General features: G+C 47.0%; 1 protein-coding gene across 5 annotated transcripts in view; it reads right to left on the bottom strand.

The window, feature by feature from the left end:
* CACNA2D1 (calcium voltage-gated channel auxiliary subunit alpha2delta 1) overlaps positions 1–22,539 on the bottom strand; it is a 1,217,365-nt gene that overhangs the window by 516,650 nt on the left and 678,176 nt on the right. For all 5 annotated transcript variants that reach the window (XR_009555717.1, XM_060244655.1, XM_060244656.1 and 2 more), the window contains exon 7: positions 5,449–5,580. Coding sequence is in view for 4 of the 5 variants with exons in the window: in XM_060244655.1 (XP_060100638.1) it covers positions 5,449–5,580 (132 nt within the window). In the remaining variant the exon portion in view is untranslated. The remainder of the gene's footprint in view (positions 1–5,448; positions 5,581–22,539) is intronic.

The following is a 22,539-nucleotide window of genomic DNA, read 5'->3' as shown; positions in this document are numbered from 1 at the left end:
TTATCTTTATTGTTCAATGTAATTAATAGTCCCCTCATTACTGCTTTATAAGTGTCCCATACTGTTTGAAATTCAATGTCATCCGTTTCATTTATTTGGAAGAACGCTGCAGTCTCCTTTTCTAAAAATGATACAATGTCTTTATCTTGTAGTAAATCCTCATTAATTCTCCATCTTCTTGTTTTCTTTCGCAGTTTTGTAGACCAACATATTGGGTTGTGATCCGCCCAAACCTTTGGTAGAATCTCATTTTTTTTTGTTATGAGGCCCAAATTTTGGGAACCCCATATCATATCTATTCTCGAAAAAGAGCTATGTCTCGCTGAAAAAAATGTATAGACTTTTACTTCAGGGTTAAATTTTCTCCATATGTCTTCTAAATTTTCTTGTTTAACCAATTCAAAGAAAGATTTGGGTAGCTTCCCTTCTTTTTCATTCTTCTTTTGGCTTGATCTATCAAGTTTATTTTGTATTGTCCCATTAAAATCGCCCATCATCAAAATCTGATCATATGTCTTTTCATCCAATTGTCGATTTATATCTTTAAAAAATTTATCTTTTGCTCCATTGGGTGCATATAATCCTAGTAATAGCGTTTTTTTCACCTCTATCATCACCTCAACAGTGATGTATCTTCCATCATTATCTTTAAAGATTAATTTTGGCTCAAGTTGTTCTTTGATGTAGAAGACTACCCCTCTTTTCTTTTGTTCTGCTAGTGAAAAAAATTCCAACCCCAAATTTTTATTCCACAAAAATTTACTGTCTTTGCATTGTATATGAACTTCCTGTAAACAAATTATATTGCATTTTTGTTTTTTAATCCAATGAAAGGTTCTCCTTCTTTTCTGTGGTGAATTTAGTCCATTTATATTCCAAGATAGTAATTTGTACTCCATTATGATTTTGATTCTTTATTTTCTTCAAAAAAGCTATGCATCTCTTGTTCGCTTCTTATTGTGATCCTTCTTCCCTGTTGTTCAAATCCAAGACCTTCCGGTATTATCCATCTATATCTTGTACCCTCTGCACGTAGCTGATCGGTTAACTTCTTGTATTTCTTCCTGTCACTGATCACTTGTCTTGGTAACTCTTTCGTTATTTTGACTTTACTCCCTTCTATAGCCCATGCTTTCTGGTAGCCTTTACTCACAATCTTCTCTGCCATCTCTTTTGAAGCAAGAAGGGGGGGGGGGGAAATATTTATATAACGAATTTTGATTAGTCAGATGTATCTTTAGTATTGAATTAGAATCTATAACCTCGGGGAAGTCTATATTGGAGGGAGGGGGGATTGAAAAGTCATATGGGTTAGTATTGAAGCAACGAAGGGAAATTAAGTTCTGTAACCATATGCTATCAATAAATTGGTTAAAACAGATGTTTGAGAGCTGCAAAGGAAGGAAGGAAGGAAGGAAGGAAGGAAGGAAATCCACTATGGAAGGAGGGAACCTTTGAACTAGGTGACAGTCCTCATCTAAGATGCAAAAACAGCAGCCACATTATACTTTTTATTAGGTTCAACCCAAATGACTCCCAATATTGCTCAAGTTTTCTCCAGAATTCATCAATGAACCTCAAAAGCTCACATATTTTTGTATCATCCATTTACTCCCATCTTTCTCCCCAGTAAAGACCTGAAGCAGCTTATATCATCATTCTTTTCTTCTTCATTCTATCCTTACAACAATCCTGTGAAGTAGGTTAGGCTGAGAATGAGTGTGTAACTGGGCTAAGCCAAGCTTCCATGGCAGAGCGGAGATTTGAATCCAGGCCTCCCAGAACCTAGCCTGACACTCTTAGCCACTACTCCACACTTGCAGTAAATAAAAATGAAGGAAGGAAGGAAGAATGCACAAAGGCAGTGCTCTCAGCTGCCATGGAGAATATATGCATTGATGGTGCCAGACTTCCTGGGAGTAAGTCCCATTGAATAGACCAGAGTAGGATTCTGAGTAGACCTGCTTAAGACCCAGAGTCACTGTCAGCTTAACCTACCTTCACAAGTTGTGAAGATAAAAATGAAGGAGGGGAGAACAACGTTGTGAGCCAGTTTGAATCCCCACTGGGGTGAAAGGGCTCCCTTAGGTTTCCCTTTTTTACGCTGCGAGGGAGCCCGCAGCTGCTAAAGAAAAGGAAGCGGAGGAAGGAGTCCAGGACAGAGAAAGCAACCAGCTTTCCCTCCCCACAACATATGAAAGGAACCTGCTGCTAGTCTCTGGATCCTAGTGCTCCTCCGACATCTTTCCATCTCTCCACACCTTTCCAAACAAGCGCCCAGTCCGCCTCCCCTCCCCTCTATCTCTCTCACACACACACAGAGGAAGGCACGCAGGGATGGAAGGATGCCACTGGGCGCTGTTGCAGGGGCGGCAAGGAGCTCTACTCGGCTGGAGGAAGAGGCACCAGGAACACCCCGGCTGTGAAAACTGGGGGGGAGGGGTGAGCTGGCCCGGGGCCCCCAGTGACCTGGGGTCCATAAGCAAGCTCCTAATTTGCCTAATTGTTAATCTGGCTCTGGTGATATCACATTTTAGCCATTTAAAATGGAAACAGGGCATTAGAAAAGAGAATGGAAAGTGCAGAATACACAAGCAATTCATGCTACAGAGCAGCTTTTGTATACACCCTCCTAAAGGTTATCTGCAGGAAATCTGTAACACATGGGTGTCAAACATGTGGCCCAGCAGCCGAATCAGGCCCCCAGAGGGCTCCCTATCAGGCCCCTGGGAAGCCAGAGCTTCCTTTGCCAAGTTTCCTGGATCCCATGGGAGAAATATAAAGAAAGCACCTTTAAGACCAACAAGTACTAATGCTTTAAGCATGTTCTATTTTTATTTTTTTTAAATCTTTAATTGTGTTTGTCTGTGTCCTTTATATCTCTGCTACCTAATCTTAAAAAGGAACACACACAGCCCGGCCTGACATGGCCCAACCCAACAAGGTCTCATTTATGTCAGATCAGGCTCTCATAACAAATGAGTCTGACATCCCTGCAACACATTCTAGGCTCAAGATGTTTAGGGGTTTGTAAGATATCCAATACGAGGGAAAGAGAAGTATTTTTGACCAATTATCAGGGATAACTATGTTCTGTGACACCCACCAAAATATTTCAAACTAGATTTCAATAAAGTCAAAATTCTGCTTGAAAATTATATAAAACTAGCAATAAGGCACATTGTGGAGAAAAATACAACAGGCTCTACAAAAAGGCTCTGGGCAAGTGCCCCCCACCCTTGCTGTCTTTCCACCCACCCAAGTGAAGGCATTCACCCCCCACACACACACCTCAAGGGGGACTCAGCTTTTCCATCTGGAGAGCAGTTGTAATTCTGAGTGATCTCCAACCCTCACCTGGAGATTAGCAACAGTGGCTCTCCAGGAGGAAATGGCTGGTCTGGAGGGTGAAATTTATGGCATTGTACCTGTCTGAAGTTCCAGCCCTCATCAAACCCACCCTCTCCAGGCTCCACCCCTCAAATCCCCAGGAATTTCCCAACCTGGAGTTGGCAAGTGCTAAGTCACATTGGCTGTCATAGGCTGTTGAACAGGAACAAGTAGCCAGGCCTAATTAAGTCATGCCAGTCAGGTGCCATCAAATCACCCAGAGGGTGCTGCCAGGCCTAGGATAGTCAACCTTGAGGTGGAGCCTGAAGATCTCCTGGGATCACAACTGAACTCCAGATAACAGATCTCTTTCCTCAACCTGGAGAAAAGAACTGCTTCGGAGGGTGGACTGTATGCCATTCTTTTCACCTTTTACTGAGAAGTTGGTTGCCTAGCAACAGCCTCTGGTTAGGGGCATTTTTGAGGGGAGGAAAGAGAAAGGGAGTGACAGGAAAAAGGCTGCACATGCTGGGAGGTCATCTGAGTGGGTTGTTGACAGGGCAGCAGAGGTTTGTTGGCAGCAATGTTTTTTGTGAGGCTGGCTGACAGAGAAGACACAGAGAAGAATTAGATATGTGGCTGTCTCAGAGGTAAGACTGTTTTATCGGTTTGTTCAACATTCACAGGCCTGCAGTCGGCAAGGACAGGGGAGTCAGCCAATGTGAGGCCAGAGACACTGAATGAGCTGTGATGGGCCAATTATTTGTTGAGTGCATGGAATGCACCCATAAGCCAATGGGAGAGCTCGATTTGTCCACCATTATGGGGGATTTATAGATTATGCTTATTATTATGCAGAAGCATAATTTAATTTCCACAGATCATTGTGGTCATAATATTTGGAAGTTTTGCTCAATTAAGGTATTCTGGCAATAAGTGCAAAGAAGTTATAGACACATGGGCCAACATATGGAGAATGTGGAGAACAGCAATGATCAGAGCGGAATGAAATTCTGAATGCCATTGCTAGGACACAGCATCAGAGCAGACCTTGATCTCTTTGTCCAGTTTGTTGGCCCTGTAGGGCAACTGCTTTAACCACTGTGTGAAATAGGGTGCTCAACTAGATGGACCACTGGTCTGATCCAGTAGGGCACCTTGGTAGAAAGGCGGCCATATAAATATTTTAATTAATTAATTAATTATGTTATTAGATTAAACACTTCAAAGGGTGAAGGAGGCTAAGCTGTATTAGAAGGTGCACACCCCCCTTAACCATTAGACACTCAACATTTTATTTGGTCTATAAACCTTCAAGTAAAATTTAATTTCTTTTTTTTTGCAAGGACTAGAAACTGAAATACAATTTGATAGTTTCAGAATTCAAAATCGCACCAGTTACTAAAAGACTGTGTAGAGCATACTAATTGTGCTGATGATTACATTGAGATACAAGATAAAATTCTCCTTAACAGAATGCATCAGGCATCAACCCAAATGAGAATATATTAAATTAACTGAGTCTACCGGTGGCCTAAAGATATTAAAATATACACCCATGTAAATTAATTATGGTGATACAGTAATGAGATTCTATAAGAGCAGAGCAGATGCATGCAGAAAAGAAACCAAAACCCTCTCTGTATTAATCAGTTTGAACTCCAGTGGCACAGCCATAAATTTCAGAGGCACCTAAGATCATTAATAAGAGGTAAACATTCCCAGTGAAACAGTGGAGCTTCTTAATTTAACTAAGCATTATTACACACCCTAGTAGGGGCTCTCCAGGTCTAGAGAGGAGCACCCTCTGCCATCCTAATTTCCAACACTTATTACTGCTAGAGAAAATGGCTGTCTATGTACAAGAGTGAGTGAGAGAGATCACAATCAGATATTTTTTGTCTCTTTCTTTGGTGATGAGCTAGAAGTTAATTAAATAAATATTTGGGATCTATTTTCTCCACCACTTTTTTGTATTCTAACATCAACATCATGCTTGGAAGAGAGCAATTTATAACCCCCACTACCACCAAAAACAGCTCTTGATTTTTATGGGAATTGTCAAGAAACAATGGAAGCACACTGGAAGGCAATTTATGATGTCAACTTCACAATTACCTGGGTAATACCTGGCAAGGCCAGTTGCACTGCCAAAAACTTGCCACAGCAATGTTTGATCTTCTTCTCTGTTCTTTTTGAAGACATCATCAAGTGCACCTGTCCAGTTCAGTTCATTCAGTACTATGGTAGCTGCAGAAAAGAAAAGAAAAAGGTGGTCTTAATGGAGCCTTCGTTGTTTTTTCTGTCTTATAGACATCTTGCTGAGAGAACAGTATCAACTTTTGAAACAAACAAAAAGATAAAACTTTCAAACAGACCCCCCCACACACCAAAAAGGTAGGACCTGCCTACCTTAGGGACCATCTCTTCCCATATGCTCCCCAGAGAGTGCTGCGATCCGGCTCTCGAAATCTGCTTGTAATCCCCGGGCCAAAGGAGGCCCGGCTGAAGTCAGCTAGGGATAGGGCCTTCTCAATCTCAGCCCCTTGCTGGTGGAACCAGTTACCGGAAGAGGCCAGGGCCCTGCGGGACTTTGGACAGTTCCACAGGGCCTGTAAGACAGTCCTCTTCCGGTTGGCTTATAACTGACCAGCATTGAAATATTCTGAAGGAAGATTGTAAGATAGCACACTGACATTGACCAATATTGATATTTTAGTTGTTTTAATTATGTAAATTATTATGTATTTTAATTCTTAAATTCTATTGTTAGAACTTCTATGTTGTAAGCCGCCCTGAGCCCGCCTCGGTGGGGTAGGGAGGGATATAAATCAAATAAAATGAAAAATGAAATGAAATGAAAAAAGATCAACAATATAAATGATGGTTTTTAAAGAGTGCTAATGACAATAAATTATACAAAAAGAATCTAATTATTATTATTATTATTACAAAAAGAATCTAATTATTATTAGCAGCATTGTTTCATCATATGAAACTGAATTCTCTCTATCATGCACTTTCCCCCCTGTCTTTCATCCAAGGAGAAGAAGATGGCATACATGGTTCTCCTTTCCCCATTTTATCCTCACAACAACCCTGAGAAGTTGAGAAAGAGTAACAGACCCAAGGTCACTCAGTGAGTTTTATGTAAGCTAGATTCAACCCTCAGTCTCCCATGACACTACGGCGGTCCTAATCACATAATCGTCAAAACTTACCTACCTTAAGGATCACTTTGCCAAGTTAGTGCTGGCAGTCTTATTGTTTACTTTTCTAAAAATATGATTCATATTCATCTTGTCTTTGGTGGAGGTCTCCGGAGACTGTATTCTATTCACCAAGAATGCAACTATGACCTATATGAAATGTGTTCATGTATGAAAGCATCAAGCAGTGCACCTCAGGACATTCTGAGTCAACTGCAGTAGTAAGTACAGGTCCCTTTTTCCAAAAGAAATGTTAAATTATCAAAACAAGTGCCAAGAGGAGTATGAGAAAGGCAGAAGGAGAGAATACAGGATTAAATAGTAACATTAGAATTGTAAAGTTGAGCTGGGACCAGAATTCAAGAGCGTGCTTATTATTGCAAGTTAACAATGTTTTCATGTTTATGCATGTGATCATTTGCAGACAGATCAGCTGTGTGCACATGACTATTCATGAGCAGGACCAGCCAGAATTAACTAGGAATACAATAAGAATTATATTCATGGTCATGATCAAATAAACCCTAAGTGGCCAATGAGACTGAAATTCAGATTCCTAAAGCTGACCTCGGCAAGTTCTTAGGCCACTTGCACAAATATTTGTATTAGTGGGAAAAGTAATTTCAGAGCAAAGAGCTAGGCGGCTTTACAAGACCAAGCACACTACTAAACGATGCGACATTAATCATTAACAGAACCAACTACAAGGCTTAATTATGAAACCAATAAACAACTATGGCTTTCATTTGGCTTTAATCAGCCCTACATAAATCCCTAAAATCCAAAAATAACTCACACACACTAAGCAGCAGCTGGCATGCAGTTAATTGGGAAAGAACAAGGTTTTATTTGTCAGATGGAGCATTATTGGTTCCCCTTTGTCTTTTTGGAAGGTGTCTTGGCTGGGCATAAAGAGGTTGCCAAGCTGGCAAACTACGCATTCATTAATGAAGGATTAAAAGAGTGAGCATTTAGCAAAGGTAAACATGCAAGAAACAAATATCCAACACCCTCCCTGTTATAATTTCATGGAACCTTTTGAACACAGCATCATTTATTCATACAAATTCTCATTCCACATTTTTGTGGGAGCCATACGAATTCCAAATAGGGCAATTGTGCTTTCCAACACAGCAGCACAAAGATTTGTAACTCAGCTGAATCCGACAGTTGTGCTAATTAAAAGCTAGCATCTCACCGTTTCAGGTAATTGCAGCCACCTATTTCTTGCTAACGCAGCAAAGGGAACGTCCTTTATAAACTGCTGGATGTTCTTTCCAGTGTCCATAAAAGCCTCTGTCATGACCCATGGGGGTGCCACCACTCCCAAGCCCAACCAAAAGTGCCCCTTTTGGCCAAGAAACACAGGCTTGATGACCATGCAGAGAACATTAATACAGGGATGGGTATTTAAACAAGGCAAGGTGCTTAACAGATATAACAGCGTATAAAGGGAAAAGAAAATAAACCCTAATGCGGCTACCTATCGTCGTCAGGGCCCACAGCCCTTCTCTCAGCCACAGCCTCACTCTGTGAGAGAACAGAACACAGCTCCACAGCACACAAAGTTTATGTATCAATCTCCTCACACAATCCCTGGACACTGATTGGTTACAGCGGGCGCCAAGCATTGTGGGGATTGTAGGCTGTGTCTGCTTTCTACTCCCACACTGGTCTCCAAGCCTAGGCCTTGTCTCCTAGTCCTGCACAGATCATGACAGCATCCTAAGCAGGTCAGGATCTACTCAGATCTATTCAGTGGGGCTTACTCCCAGGAAAGTGTTGTTTAGATAGAATCACAGAGTTGGAAGGGTCCTCCAGGGTCATCTAGTCCAACCCCCTGCGCAATGCAGGAAATTCACAAATACCTCCCCCTAAATTCACAGGATCTTCATTGCTGTCAGACGGCCATCTAGCCTCTGTTCAAAAACCTCCAAGGAAGGAGAGCTCACCACCTCCCAAGGAGGAAGCATGTTCCACTGAGGAACCGCTCTAACGGTCAGAAAGTTCTTCCTAATGTTGAGCCAGAAACTCTTTTGATTTAATTTCAACCCATTAATTCTGGTCCTACCTTCCGGGGCCACAGAAAACAATTCCACACCATCCTCTATATGACAGCCCTTCAAGTACTTGAAGATGGTGATCATATCACCTCTCAGCCGCCTCCTCTCCAGGCTAAACATGCCAAGCTCTTTCAACCTTTCTTCATAGGATGGCCTCCAGACCCCTCACCATCTTCATCGCCCTCCTCTGGACCCATTCCAGCTTGTCTATATCCTTCTTAAAATGTGGTGCCCAAAACTGAACACAATACTCCAGGTGAGGTCTTTCCAGAGCAGAGGAAAGCGATACCATCACTTCACATGATCCGGACACTACTGTTGATTCAGCCCAAAATCTGCCTTTTTAGCCACCACCAGTGTTCCCTCTAAACTGAGTTAGCGTGAGCTAGCTCACAGATTTTTAGCCTCCAGCTCACACATTTTTGTCTTAGCTCAGGAAAGAAGATCACTTGGGTTCAAGCAAGATGGCGCCGAGAACGGGAACCTGGTGCTAGGCTCCGGTTAATCTAGCAATAACTCTGGAACAACAACCGATTGGACCTATTGACAAATAGAACATCATAGTGATAGTGCCTGAAGTGTCTGGAGCAGAAAGAGAAGGGAAAAACTACCATACCGGGCTGTGCTGAGTCCGCCCCGAGTCCACGCCGAGACTGCGGAGGTCTCCCCACTGCGCGGAGCTGGGAACACTGCTGCTCGCCGCGGCTGGCTGCTGGCTGAGCCGGCACGGAGGTAGGGCGCAGAAGCGGGCCAGAGTACATGGAGCGGCCAGAGAGGGCCAGAGAGAGCGGGAGGACCAAAGAAAGACTGCCGTGTATGGCCGTAAGAATGCAGAGGGCGGCTGCAAGAACACGGAGGGCGGCGCACTCGGGACGGCGGGAGTGCAGGGCAGTGCGATTGGCGACCGCTACAGATAGAGCCGACGGAGATGTGGGGGTGCCGAGGTCGCGGCCACTGCACAGGTTCACCGAGCCCGACTGCCAGGAGCCCCACGACCAAGAAGCCCTGTACGGGGCAAACGGCGTGCGGAGGCCTGGTGTGCCGGGTGTAGGGGGCTGTGATACATCCAAGGTGGCGCCGGCGGAACCAGAGTCCCCCCCCCTCAACTGGAACCTACAAGCTCACCCCAGACTGCTGGGAGGGCACAGGAAAAGTTCCACCTCTACCTGAGCCACTGAACTTGCGGAATTGGGCTTTGGACAACAAGTTTGCACTAGAAAAACTCTGGCTACAGTCCAAGAACACCTACAAGCACTAGCACTTTAAGAACTGTACTGAAAGAGAGCCACCTAATTGGCAGCCTGACTTCCACTCCCCACTAAGACAAGTAGTTTATTATATTGTTGGTAACTAGGGACGGAATTATTTAGTTAATTAATTATTATTGATTGTTTAGCGCTGAAGGTTATTTATTTATTTTTAGCAGATTAATTTGAGGGGAAATTAGGGGGGTTTATTTATTAATGTGCTATCGATGTTTTAAAGTTGCTAATCAATTGAAGAGAGCTAAGGGTTGGGGGTTTTAAATTAATTAACTATGGATTAAATTTATAGTGGACTGACAACTTAAGGAGGAAGTAGAAGAAGGGGAGGGGAGAGGGGGGAGGGAAGCTAAGATTGGGATAAAATAGGTGGGGGGGAGAAGAGAAGGCAACTCAGTGTTGGTGAAGAATATACGGGCACAGTTGGGATGTCTGACCTGGGGATCCCAGTGCTCATGGGGAGGGGAAGGTATGACGGTGGGACCAGATGGAATGACAAGGGAAGGAGGCAGAGACAAAACAGTGCTCAAGAGCCTGGGGGTTCTTCTGGAGCCTTCATTATCAATGGAGGCGCAGATAGCGGCCACTGCCAAGTCCGCGTTCTTTCATCTTCGACGGGCGAAGCAGCTGGCCCCCTTCCTGGAGAGTCGGAATTTTTGCTCACAAGACTCTGCAGCTTAGAGGGAACATTGACCACAACATCACACTGTTGACTTATATTCAGCATATGGTCCACTAAGACCCCTAGATCCTTTTCGCACATACTGCTGCTAAGACGAGTTTCCCCATCTGATAACTATGCACTGGATTTTTCCTACCTAAATGCAGAACTTTACATTTATCCCTGTTAAAATTCATTTTATTGGCTTTAGCCCAGTTTTCCAGCCTGTCAAGGTCATCCTGTATCCTGTTTCTGTCTTCTACTGTATTTGCAACCCCTCCCAATTTAGTATCAACAGCAAACTTAAAAGCATTCCCTCTATTCCTTCATCCAAATCATTTATAAAGATGTTGAACGAAACAGGATCCAGGACAGATCCTTGAGGCACTCCACTTGTCACTCCTCTCCAAGAGGATGAGGAACCATTCGCAAGCACTCTTTGGGTGCGATCTGTCAACCAGTCACAGATCCACCTAACAGTAACAGGATCCAAACCACATTTTACCGACTTGTTAACAAGGACAGTATGTGGAACTTTATCAAAAGCCTTACTGAAATCAAGATAAACGATGTCTACAGCATTTCCCTGATCCAGCAAGGTAGTCACTTTCTCAAAAAAAGAGATCAGGTTAGTCTTACATGACTTGTTCTTGAGAAACCCATCTGGCTCTTAATCATCACAGCCATCTTTTCTAAATGTTCCAGGACTGACTGATTATTTGTTCTAAAACTTTTTCGGGGATAGATGTCAAGCTGACAGGTTGGTAGTTACCAGGATCCTCCTTTCCCAACATTCACCCACCTCCAATCTTCCGGTACCTCTCCTGTTCTCCAAGAATTCTCAAAAATACTAGCCAGAGGTTCAGAAATTATATCTGCAAGCTCTTTTAGAACCCTTGGATGCAGTTCATTTTAGACCCTGAGGTCTTGGCCAACTACCACCCAATTTCGAATTTACCGTTTCTGGGTAAGGTAGTTGAGAAAGAAGTGGCAGAGCAGTTACAGGTTTTCCTGGATGAGACATCCGCCTTGGACCCATTCTAGTCCAGTTTTCGCCCGGGCCATGGGATGGAGACTGTCCTGGTCACTTTCACAGATGACTTAAGACGGCACCTGGATCAAGGCGGGTCAGCGCTGCTGATACTTCTCGATCTGTCGGCAGCATTTGACACGGTCGATTACGACCTTATGACCCACCGCCTCACCATCGCCGGACTTCAGGGGGTGGCCTTACAATGGTTTTCCTCCTTTCTTCAGGGACGGGGACAAAGTGTGGTGCTTGGCAAGCAGACTTCCTTGCGGCATCCACTTATCTTTGGAGTGCCACAGGGAGCCATTCACTCACCAATATTATTTAACATCTATATGCGCCCCCTTGCCCAGATTACCCAAGGTTTTGGGCTGGGTTGCCACCAGTATGCTGATGACACCCAGCTCTATCTGTTGATGAGTGGCCGGCCAGTTGCTGTCCCAGTCCGAGGCATTGGGAGCTGTGGCTGTGTGGTTACAACAGAGCCAGCTGAAGCTGCATCCAGCTAAGACGGAGGTCCTGTACCTGAGTCGGGGTGAGGTGGATATAGGCATCGAGCTTTGGACGGTGCCACATTGGTGCCAGCCCAACAGGTGAGGAGCTTGGGAGTGACCTTAGTTGTCTCCTTTTCTATGGAGACCCAGATCACAATGGTTGCCAGGTCTGCCTTTTGTTATCTTCGGCAGATCAGGCAGCTAGCACCATATCTTTCCCACCCAGGACCTGGCTACAGTGATCCATGCAATAGTCACTTCCAGACTAGACTACTGTAACTCACTCTATGCTGGCTTACCCTTGAGACTGATCCAGAAACTGCAGCAGGTGCAGAATTCTGCGGCTCGCCTGCTGACTGCACCACCTTTACGGTCGAGCATTTGGTTGGTGCTCTGCAGTGTGCACTGACTGTCCATAAAGTACCGGATCTGCTTCAAGGTTCTAGTGCTAACATTTAAAGACTTACATGGCCTGGGACCAACATAACTGCAGGACCATCTCTTTTCATATATACCCAGGAGATCGTTACGTTCGGCCTCCCAACATCTGTTGTCCATCTCTGGCCCAAGAGACACCCGCCTCGCCTCAACTAAGGCCAGGGCTTTTTCAGTCCTGGGCCCAACCTGGTGGAATCTGCTCCCTATTGAGATCCAGGCCCTACCTAGCTTATTAGCTTTCCATACGGTCTGTAAAACGGAGCTGTTCCGCCAGGCTTTTAGCTGAGGCTGCGAGCGTCTATTCTTGATCTGGTTGGCCTCCCTGGCCAGCACTGTCATCTGTGCTAGAAAATGGAATAAAAACTCCCATCCTCATGAGATATCATGATGTGAGATGGCTAGGCTGGGCAATATGTGATGTCACAGTAATCTGAGTGCTGTTGAGTTGTCTGTTTATAAAATGTTTTTATTGTATTTTGTTTTATCATATGTTGTACTCTGTCCTGAGCCCTACGGAGAATGCATGGAATAGAAATTTACTAAAAATAAAATAAATAAATGAATAAAATGAACTATATTCATATTCAGGGTCTGTTTTTTTTCTAAAATAAAAAAACCCCAAACAAACAGGAAGGTGTTTACAAGTTATCAAATGGAGAAATATATAAGGTTTTATTTATAATTTGTGTGTGTTGTTGTTTTTCCTGTTATCCCTTCCCCTTTTCCTTATCCTATCCTAGAAATCTAATAAACTGTTAAATGACAAAACACACTTCATGTAAATAGATGGTGCTTTCAGAAGGATAGGATTTAGAGGTCTCCTGTATATTCTCTCAACAAATCTTCAACGATTCTTATACAAAGGTCAGCATTATTTCTCCCACATTGCAGCTGAAATGTGAGAGAGTATGCGTTTGTGTCTCTGGGTTTTGCCTTTGGGGATTGTTCCCAAAAAGGTCTTGGGTGAAATCAGGCCCATTCACCACCTGTACTATACCAAGGGCTCTTCCATCAGTGGGGCAATAGCCCCAGAATTTTGCTTGAATGGGTATTTATTTATTTCTAGCCTACTCTTCCTGCAAACAGGCTCAGGGCAGATTACAACATAATCATAAACAATAAAATTCACATTTAAAACTACCCAATTTAAAATATAATAAAATGATGGCATTCAGACTAATTCAATTATAGTTGATCCAGTATATTATAAGCTTTCTTAGCAGATTTTCTCCAGCTCTTGAGGGACCAAGTCTTCATGAGTAAGACTCACTTTCCAAAGAAGTAATCATGTGACAGGAGGGCCTAATAAATATTGATGCCTGCTGCCTCACCCAAAAGCCTACTGGAAGAATTCCGTCTTACAAGCCCTGAGGAATTGCAGAAGGTCCTGCAAGGCTCTGATCTCCAGGAAGAGCTTATTCCACCAGGCTGAGGCTAGGGCCAAAAACACACTGGCCCTGATCAAGGCTAGTTGGACATCTTTTGGGCCGGGGATTCCCAGAAGATGTTGGTCTGACAAACGCAAGGGTTAACGAGACACATATAAGAAGAAGCAGTCCCATAGGTATATTGGTCCCAGGCCACTCATGGCATTAAAGGTTATTACAATACCTTGAAGTGGATCCAGAACTGGATTGGCAACCTGTGCAGTTCATGGAGCATAGGCTGTATGTATTTCTGCAAGGATGGCACTGTTAGCACATGTGCTGCCACGTTGCAGAGAGCTCTGAGATAGAGCAAAGAAGTGATACAAGCGTGAGGTTTGTGGCTTAGCAGCTGGGGGAGTTGCTGAAAACTTCTGAGTTCGTGTGAAGAGCTGAAGGTGATTGTTGCTAATTGATTAGGAGTGGCTGTGTTCCCCACCCTCTTTGCATTATTAAGCTGCACCTTGCCAGAGGTGTGAGCCTTTAGTTCTCGCTCTAAAGGGCTCTTGGCCTGTGGCTCTTAGCCTGAAGGCTGTGTAAGGACCAGGAACCCAGATTCCTTGTGTTCCCAATAAGGTAAGAAGACTCTCCAGGCAGGGAGCCACATAAACAAACAGGGTTAAAAAGGGGACTGTATATTTTTAAAAAGCTATCATGAAGGTAGAATGCCAGCAGAGGGGTGGGGGCTTTCCAGTGTTTTGCACTTAGTGTCACATGTATGACTATCTGCCCACAGGACTCGATCCTTAGGCAAGTAGACAGCTGGGTGGCAAAACCGTGTACTGACGGTATGGTGACTTGCCGGCCTAGTGCGAAGGTAGTGGATATTATGAGTGTAGTAGATAGGCTGATAGACAGTGCTGGGGAGGAGCCAGTGGTCGTGGTACATGTTGGCACCAACAATGTGGGGAAATGCAGTTGTGAGATCCTGGAGGAAAAATTTAGGCTGCTAGGTGGGAGGCTTAAGGCCAGGACCTCCAAGGTAGCCTTCTCAGAAGTGCTACCTGTTCCACGTGCAGGGCTGGAGAGACAGACACAAATTAGAAGTCTCGATGTGTGGATGAGACGATGGTGAAAGGAGGAAGGGTTTAAATTTGTTAGGCACTGGGATGCTTTCTGGAACAAGTGGGAGCTGAACAAAAGAGACGGTCTCCACTTGTCCCCAGATGGAACCAGGCTGCTGGCGCTTAAAATCAAAAAGGTGGCAGAGCAGTTTTTAAACTAAATCTTGGGGGAGATGAAATGTCTCTGGTTTGGGAAGACTCATCTCAAAGAGATGAAGGGTTAGCTGTTACTTTTCTACCGGGTAATGGATCAGAGTTGTCCACTGAGATGGTGACAAACAGAATGGACTGCCTGCCAGAGTCTCAAGGTGGCAGGAGGACGGTGGCGGGCCTAGCTTGCCTGGGAAATTATAGATGTTTGTACACAAATGCTAGAAGTGTTCAAAGGAAAATTGGTGAGTTGGAATGTTTAGTGTTGGGAGAAAACATAGACATTGTGGGAATTTCAGAAACTTGGTAGAATGAGGAGAATCAGTGGGACACGGTGATTCCTGGATATAAGTTATATCAGAAGGATAGAGAGGGAAGGGTTGGAGGTGGGGTGGCTCTGTATGTCAGAGAGGGCATACGGTCCAGTAAGACTGAGGTCAGAGAATTAGATTCCCTTCTAGAAATGCTTTGGGTTGAAATAGAGGGCCCAAAAGGAAATTTAGCTATGGGAGTTTGTTATTGCCCACCAAATCAAAAGATAGAGGATGACTATAATATGATGGAAGGCTTAAAGATAGTGGGTAGACATAAAAACTGTGTCATCATAGGTGATTTTAACTACCCACAGATTGATTGGGTCAATATGTGTTCTGGTCGAGAGAAAGAGACTGAGTTTCTAGATGCTCTCAATGACTGTGCTATGGAGCAGATGGTCTCTGAACCTACCAAAGGTGGGGCGATCCTGGATTTGGTCCTAAGTAATGCCCAAGACTTGGTGAGAGATGTAAAAGTGATCGCACCGCTTGGGAGCAGTGACCATAACGTTATTGATTTCACCGTTTGTATAAATACAGAGTTGCCCCAAAAGACCAGCACAACCACGTTTAACTTTAAAAGAGGCAAATTCTCTGAGATGAGGAGGCATGTGAAGAGGAAACTGAAAAGAAAGGTAAATACAGTCAAAACCCTTGGGGAAGCTTGGAGGCTATTTAAAACTACAATCCTAGAAGCTCAGATAAAATATATACCACAAGTTAGGAAAGGCAGAAACAAGTATAAGAAAAGGCCTGCATGGTTAACAAACAAAGTAATGGAAGCTGTAAAAGGTAAGAAGGACTCCTTTAAGTGGTGGAAAGCTAGTCCAAGTGAGATTAATAAAAGGGAACACAGGCAGTGGCAAATCAAATGCAAGACTGTGATCAGGCAGGCAAAAAGGGACTATGAGGAGCATATTGCAAAAAACATAAAGACCAACAATAAAAATTTCTTCAAATATATTAGAAGTAGAAAACCAGCCAGGGAGGCAGTGGGGCACTTGGATGACCACGGGGTCAAAGGAGTACTGAAGGAGGATAGGGAAATGGCTGAGAAGCTGAATGCATTTTTTGCCTCCATCTTCACTGTGGAAGTTGAGAACTTTTTGCCCGCCCCAGAACCACTAATTTTGGAAGGGGTGTTGAAAGACCTGAGTCAGATTGAGGTGACAAGAAAGGAGGTCCTACAACTGATAGACGAATTAAAAACGAATAAGTCACCAGGTCCAGATGGCATACATCCAAGAGTTCTGAAAGAACTCAAAGTTAAACTTGTGGATCTTCTGACAAAAATATGTAATCTTTTATTGAAATCTGCCTCTGTTCCTGAGGACTGGAAGATAGCAAATGTCACCCCCATCTTTAAAAAGGGTTCCAGAGGAGATCCGGGAAATTACAGGCCAGTCAGTCTGACTTCAATACCGGGAAAGTGTCAGAACTTGTATCTTTACTGCTGGTTCCCTATAAAAGCTGTATTGTGGCTCAGAGCTGCTTTGTTACTGAACCAAACCGACTCCATGTTGTAACCCTTGCTTAACCCAAAGTGCTTGAATAGTAATTAACCTTGCCCCACTGGTATCCAAAATATTTGGGGCTGTAGAATGAGTTATGTTATGTCTCTGCACATTCTCACACTGGGACCCTTTGAAGCCGAACAGCATGGCCTTCGGAGTAGGGAGGCATCCTCTCTACTGATAGTGATGGTGAGAAGACAGATGTGCCTGTAACGGTGTGAATTGTGGCTTTGTGAGATGTTTGCTTTACGTGTATAAAATTGAGTTGGTGCTGGCTCTCGCCATCACTGTTATCTTGCCTCTTCCAGTGCTTAGTTCTCTCTAATAAAATCCTAGCTTTGTAACCAAGTATGGGATCCGTTTGAAGTTCTTAAGTTCTGACATTATAACAGTGATCCCATTGTTTCGTGGCTTATCTGTACTGGAGGCTGGCCTGATGGCGGCAAAAGTGCCAGACGACGGAGAGCCCACCACCCCAACGGAGGACCCGCCGCTCGACCCAAAAGTGACGGGGGTTCGGCGCAAAATTAAGGTCCCGGCACCTTTCTCGGTCGACGCGTTCCCCGCCCCGCGAACCTGGAGCCCGCGGAAGTCTACGGCAGCAATCGACGCCGCGGAGCAACGGTACAGAAGCATGTTGGGCGAAGGGGGAGCCGGAGACGGCGACGACGACCAGGCAGAGGGCCCGGAGCCCCGAGGGGGAGACGACCAGATCCGGACCCTCCGCAACGACTTATTCAACTGGGTGCGGGAGATCCACGACGACGTACATCGGTCCCGCGTGACGATGGCCGAGGAGATGCAGCAGAACCTGGGCGCGATTTACGACCAGCTCCGCACTTTGCAAACTGCGGTCCTGGGGGTCCCGGTTGGGGGGCTACCACTGGGGCAACCGCCCACAGCCCCGCCGGCTCCACCGGCCCCAGCCCCGCAGGCTCCGGCCGCCCCGGCCCCGCCGGCTCCGCCTGCCCCGGCGCCACCAGCTCCGCTGGCCCCGGCCCCGCCGGCCCCGGCTGCTCCGGCGCCACCGGCTCTGCCCGTTCCGGGGCCCCCGGCGCCACCCGCCCCGATCCTGCCGGCCCTACCGGGCCCAGCGCCACCGCCGGTGGCGCCCCGAGCCCCGGGGGGGGCCGAGGGTCGAGGAAGAGAGTTGAAGATTACTTTCGATGGGAATCCCGAGGACGTGGAGTACTTTACAATACAGTGCGACACGTTCTTCACCCACTGGGGTGCAGATTACCCGACCGAAGCCAGCCGAGTGTACCACATCGCGTCCCGACTGAGAGGCTCGGCCCGCAAGTGGTACGTGGGGCTCTTTATGGGGAGAAAGCCCGAATTAGCTACCGTGGCGGGGTTCCTGCACGCGATGCTCCGCCAGTATGGCGATCCTCTACGGGAGGAGAAGGCTGTCGCCGCCCTTCAGCGCATAGAGCAAGGCAACCGCTCCACTCGCGAGTATGCCACCGAGTTCCTGGGGTACTGCGCAGCAGCGAGGGGATGGAACGAGGTCATGAAATATACCGCGTTTATTAATGGCCTGAACCCGAACATCCTCGACCGCTGCTACAGCCAAGGGAGGCCCGACACGTTGGTCGGATGGATCCAACTGGCCGGAGAAGTGGAGACCAACCTCCAACACGTGGGGATGCGGCGGCAGCAGCTGGCGAAGAAGGGGGCCAAACACACCCCGACTAAAACCGAAGGGCGGAAGACCCCGGCGACCTCAACCCCGTCTCCCGCCCGCAAGTGCTTCAGATGCGGAGACCCAGATCATCTCGCCGCCAACTGCCCAGTGAAAGCGGGGTCCACCCCACCCACGGCGAAGCCAACCACCCCGGGGCCGAAAAAGAAAAAGAGCAGCCGCTCGAAGGAGCCCAGTCGGGGCTCCGTCGCCACTTCCTTGGCGACTGACGAGGATTTTACCACCGACCTGGCGACAGTGGAAGAATCGACCGAGGAGTCGGACGACACCGAGTCGGCGGGAAACGACAGCGACCTGCTTTAATGGGTGCCGCAAAGCAGGTCCAACAACAGCCGGCACTCCTCACGGTGAGAGCCTCGGGGGGTTTACTGTTTATGGCCGTTACCCTCCTTAACCCTAACCTAAAGAGATTCATGCACGCCCGAGCGCTGATCGACTCAGGGTGTAACAGGGACCTGATCACCCCCCGCCTAGTTGAGGCGTTGGGATTAGCCACCGCGCCCCTGCCACAACCGATGCAGTTCCAGCAGATGGACGGGGGTCCCATGAGGGGGGAGCCATGTACTTTAGAGACTCAGGCGGTCCCGGTAGGGACCGAGGAGCATTGGGGGATTGAGACTTTCGTAATCGCCCCCTCTTGCTCTTTCGACGTGGTGGTAGGCTCGGCTTGGCTCGCCCGCCACCAACCAGACATAAGGTGGGAGGAACAAATCGTCCGGTTCCCGGATTGGAGATGTGAGCACCACCACTGGCGCCCCGAATGGGGGCCGCACGCTCCCCCCCAAAACATGCGGGCTTGCCTCACACTCGAGGAAGTCGCCTCAATCCCCAAGGAGTACCGGGATCTAAGGCTAGCGTTTAGCGAGAAAGAAGCGGACGAGCTACCGCCCCACCGCCCTACGGACTGTGCCATTGAGCTGATCCCAGGGCAGCAGCTTCCCAAGGCGAAACTGTACTCCATGGGTTGGGCGGAGAAAGCTGAACTCCGAAAGTTTTTGGACAAGAATCTCAAGCGCGGCTTCATACGACCGGCCACAGCCCCCCATGCCGCCCCCGTCCTCTTCCGAAAGAAAAAGGACGGGTCTCTTAGACTTTGCACAGATTTTCGTGCGATAAACGGGATTTCCATGTCCAACGCCTACCCGATCCCGTTGATAAAAGACTTGTTGAACACCGTAGCAAAGGGGAAAGTATTTACCAAGCTTGATCTCCGAGACGCGTACTTCCGCGTCCGCATCAAGGAGGGGGACGAGTGGAAGACAGCCTTCAACACCCCTCTGGGACAGTTTGAGTACCTAGTTATGCCCTTCGGACTGCAAGGGGCCCCTGGCGTATTCATGAACTTTATCAATGAAGTGCTACGGGACTTCCTTTTTAAGGGGGTGGTGGTGTACCTTGATGACATCATTATCTATTCACCAGATCTAAAATCTCATGTGCCCCTGGTCAGAAAAGTGTTAAGCACCCTTTGTAAACACAAACTGTATGCCAAATTGTCGAAATGCGAATTTCACAAGACCGAACTGGACTACTTGGGCTTCCGGGTGTCGGGGGAGGGATTGTCAATGGACCCCGCAAAGGTCCAAGCGGTGCTAGACTGGGAGCCCCCTCGAACCCGCAAACAATTACAAAGTTTTATCGGGTTCGCTAACTTTTACCGCGACTTTATTAAGGGGTTCGCTACAGTCATGCTCCCCCTCACGGAACTCCTCAAAACCAAAGGGAAGGGTGACGAGGCGAAAAAGCCAGGCGCGCGCCTAACGTGGACGCCTGACTGCCAAAAAGCTTTCACTGAACTGAAACGCCTCTTCACCTCCGAACCCGTGTTGGCTCATCCCGATGAACTAAAACCCTTCGTGGTCCAATGCGACGCCTCCGACGCCGCAGTGGGAGCCATATTAATGCAAAGAGGGGAAAATGGGGTGCTCCGACCATGTGCCTATATCTCAAGGAAATTTTCCAATGAACAGAGAAATTGGTCAGTCTGGGACAAAGAGGCGTTTGCAGTCATGTTTGCCCTAAAAACCTGGCGCTCCTGGCTTGAGGGAGCGAGAGTCCCCTTTGAAATCTGGACCGATCATAAAAACCTTGAAGCCCTCACCGGGCGCCGCAAAATGACTGCAAAGCAAATCCGGTGGGCAGGCTTCTTTGCTAAATTTGACTTTGTGCTGAAACACATCCCAGGCTCAAAGAACTTTTTAGCAGACGCCCTCTCTCGCATGCCACAACACGACAGTCTCCGGGAGGAGGTAGTGGACTCACTAATTTCCCCCTCAGCGATCTCGGGGGGGGTCACTACCCGCTCCGGCAAGCAGACCAGCCCTCCGGATTCCGACCTGCTGCCTCGATTCCTCTCAGAATATAACCAGGAGGCTGACCGCCCACCTACCTTGGTTAAAGCCGAAAACGGGCTCTGGCTGCACAATGAAAAAATCTATGTGCCCACTCCCCTCAGAAAAGAAGTCTTGGAACGCTGCCATTCTAGTCGCCTGGCCGGCCACTTTGGCTATGTCAAAACCCTCAACTTGCTCACCCGCCAGTTTTGGTGGCCAAAAATTAAAAAAGATGTGTCGGAATTTGTTCTTTCATGTCCCACCTGCCTCATGGCAAAACGAAGGGGGGGTAAACCCCCGGGCCACCTGGTTCCCCTCCCTACAGCCACCCGGCCTTGGTCGGTAGTTTCCATGGACTTCATTGTCGAACTCCCACCTTCACAGGGCAAAACAGTCATCCTGGTCGTAGTCGACACATTTTCAAAGCAAGCCCACTTCATCCCGTGCAAACAGCTACCTACGGCCAAAAAACTCGCCCAGCTCTTTTTCACCCACATTGTACGCCTACACTCATTCCCGGACAAGGTCATTAGCGACCGCGGGACACAGTTCGTTGCCAACTTCTGGCGGGAGTTCTGCAAACTTGCTGGCATTGAGCAGGGACTCAGCTCTGCCTACCACCCCCAGTCGGACGGACAGACGGAGAGGGTTAATGGTCTTCTGGAACAGTACCTCCGCTGTTTCATTAATTTCCAACAGTCCAACTGGGTGGATCTCCTCCCTTTTGCGGAATATGGCTACAACAATAGCCTCCATAGCTCGACCAAAACCTCCCCTTTTCAAATTATCAATGGTTACGAGGGCAAGCCGTTTCCCACACTCGCCCTCCCTGCCAGCCCGTCCGAACCAACATCATGCCAACAATGGTGGGAGGGCCTTCGTGAAGGCTGGAAGGGTATTCAGGAAAACCTGGAGGAAGCGAAAAAAGCCTATAAAAAGCAGTTTGACAAAAAACACTCCCCAGAGTGGGACCTAAAGGTGGGGGATACAGTTTTCCTGTCAACAAAAAACCTTCCCCTTCCCCAGTCCTGCCGTAAACTCGCACTGAAGTTTCTTGGGCCTTTCAAAATCAAAAGGGTAATAAACAAAGTAACGGTGGAACTCGAACTACCCAAATCTCTAAGTAAGATCCATCCTGTTTTTCATTGCAGCTTGCTTCGGAAAGACCCTGGTGCTACGTCCTTCCATCCCAGGGCCCCACCGCCCCCTCCGACGACAGTGAGGGGTCAGAGTCACCATGAAGTCCAGGAGATCCTGGACTCCAAAGTCAAACGGGGGAAACTGTATTATTTGATCAGGTGGAAACACTTCCCCCCGAGCTGTGACGAATGGGTCGAATCTCAGAACGTAGCTGCTCCGCAACTGCTGAAAAAGTTTCACCTACTGTACCCGCACAAGCCCAAGGCTGGCCCCGCGGGAGGGGGCGCTTAGGGGGGGCAGTATGTCAGAACTTGTATCTTTACTGCTGGTTCCCTATAAAAGCTGTATTGTGGCTCAGAGCTGCTTTGTTACTGAACCAAACCGACTCCATGTTGTAACCCTTGCTTAACC

This window comes from Heteronotia binoei, chromosome 8 (assembly GCF_032191835.1).
Source record: "Heteronotia binoei isolate CCM8104 ecotype False Entrance Well chromosome 8, APGP_CSIRO_Hbin_v1, whole genome shotgun sequence".
In the NCBI taxonomy this organism is placed as follows: Eukaryota; Metazoa; Chordata; class Lepidosauria; order Squamata; family Gekkonidae; genus Heteronotia; species Heteronotia binoei.
Note: the sequence above shows the minus strand (reverse complement) of the source record. Positions and strands in the feature narration are given on the sequence as shown.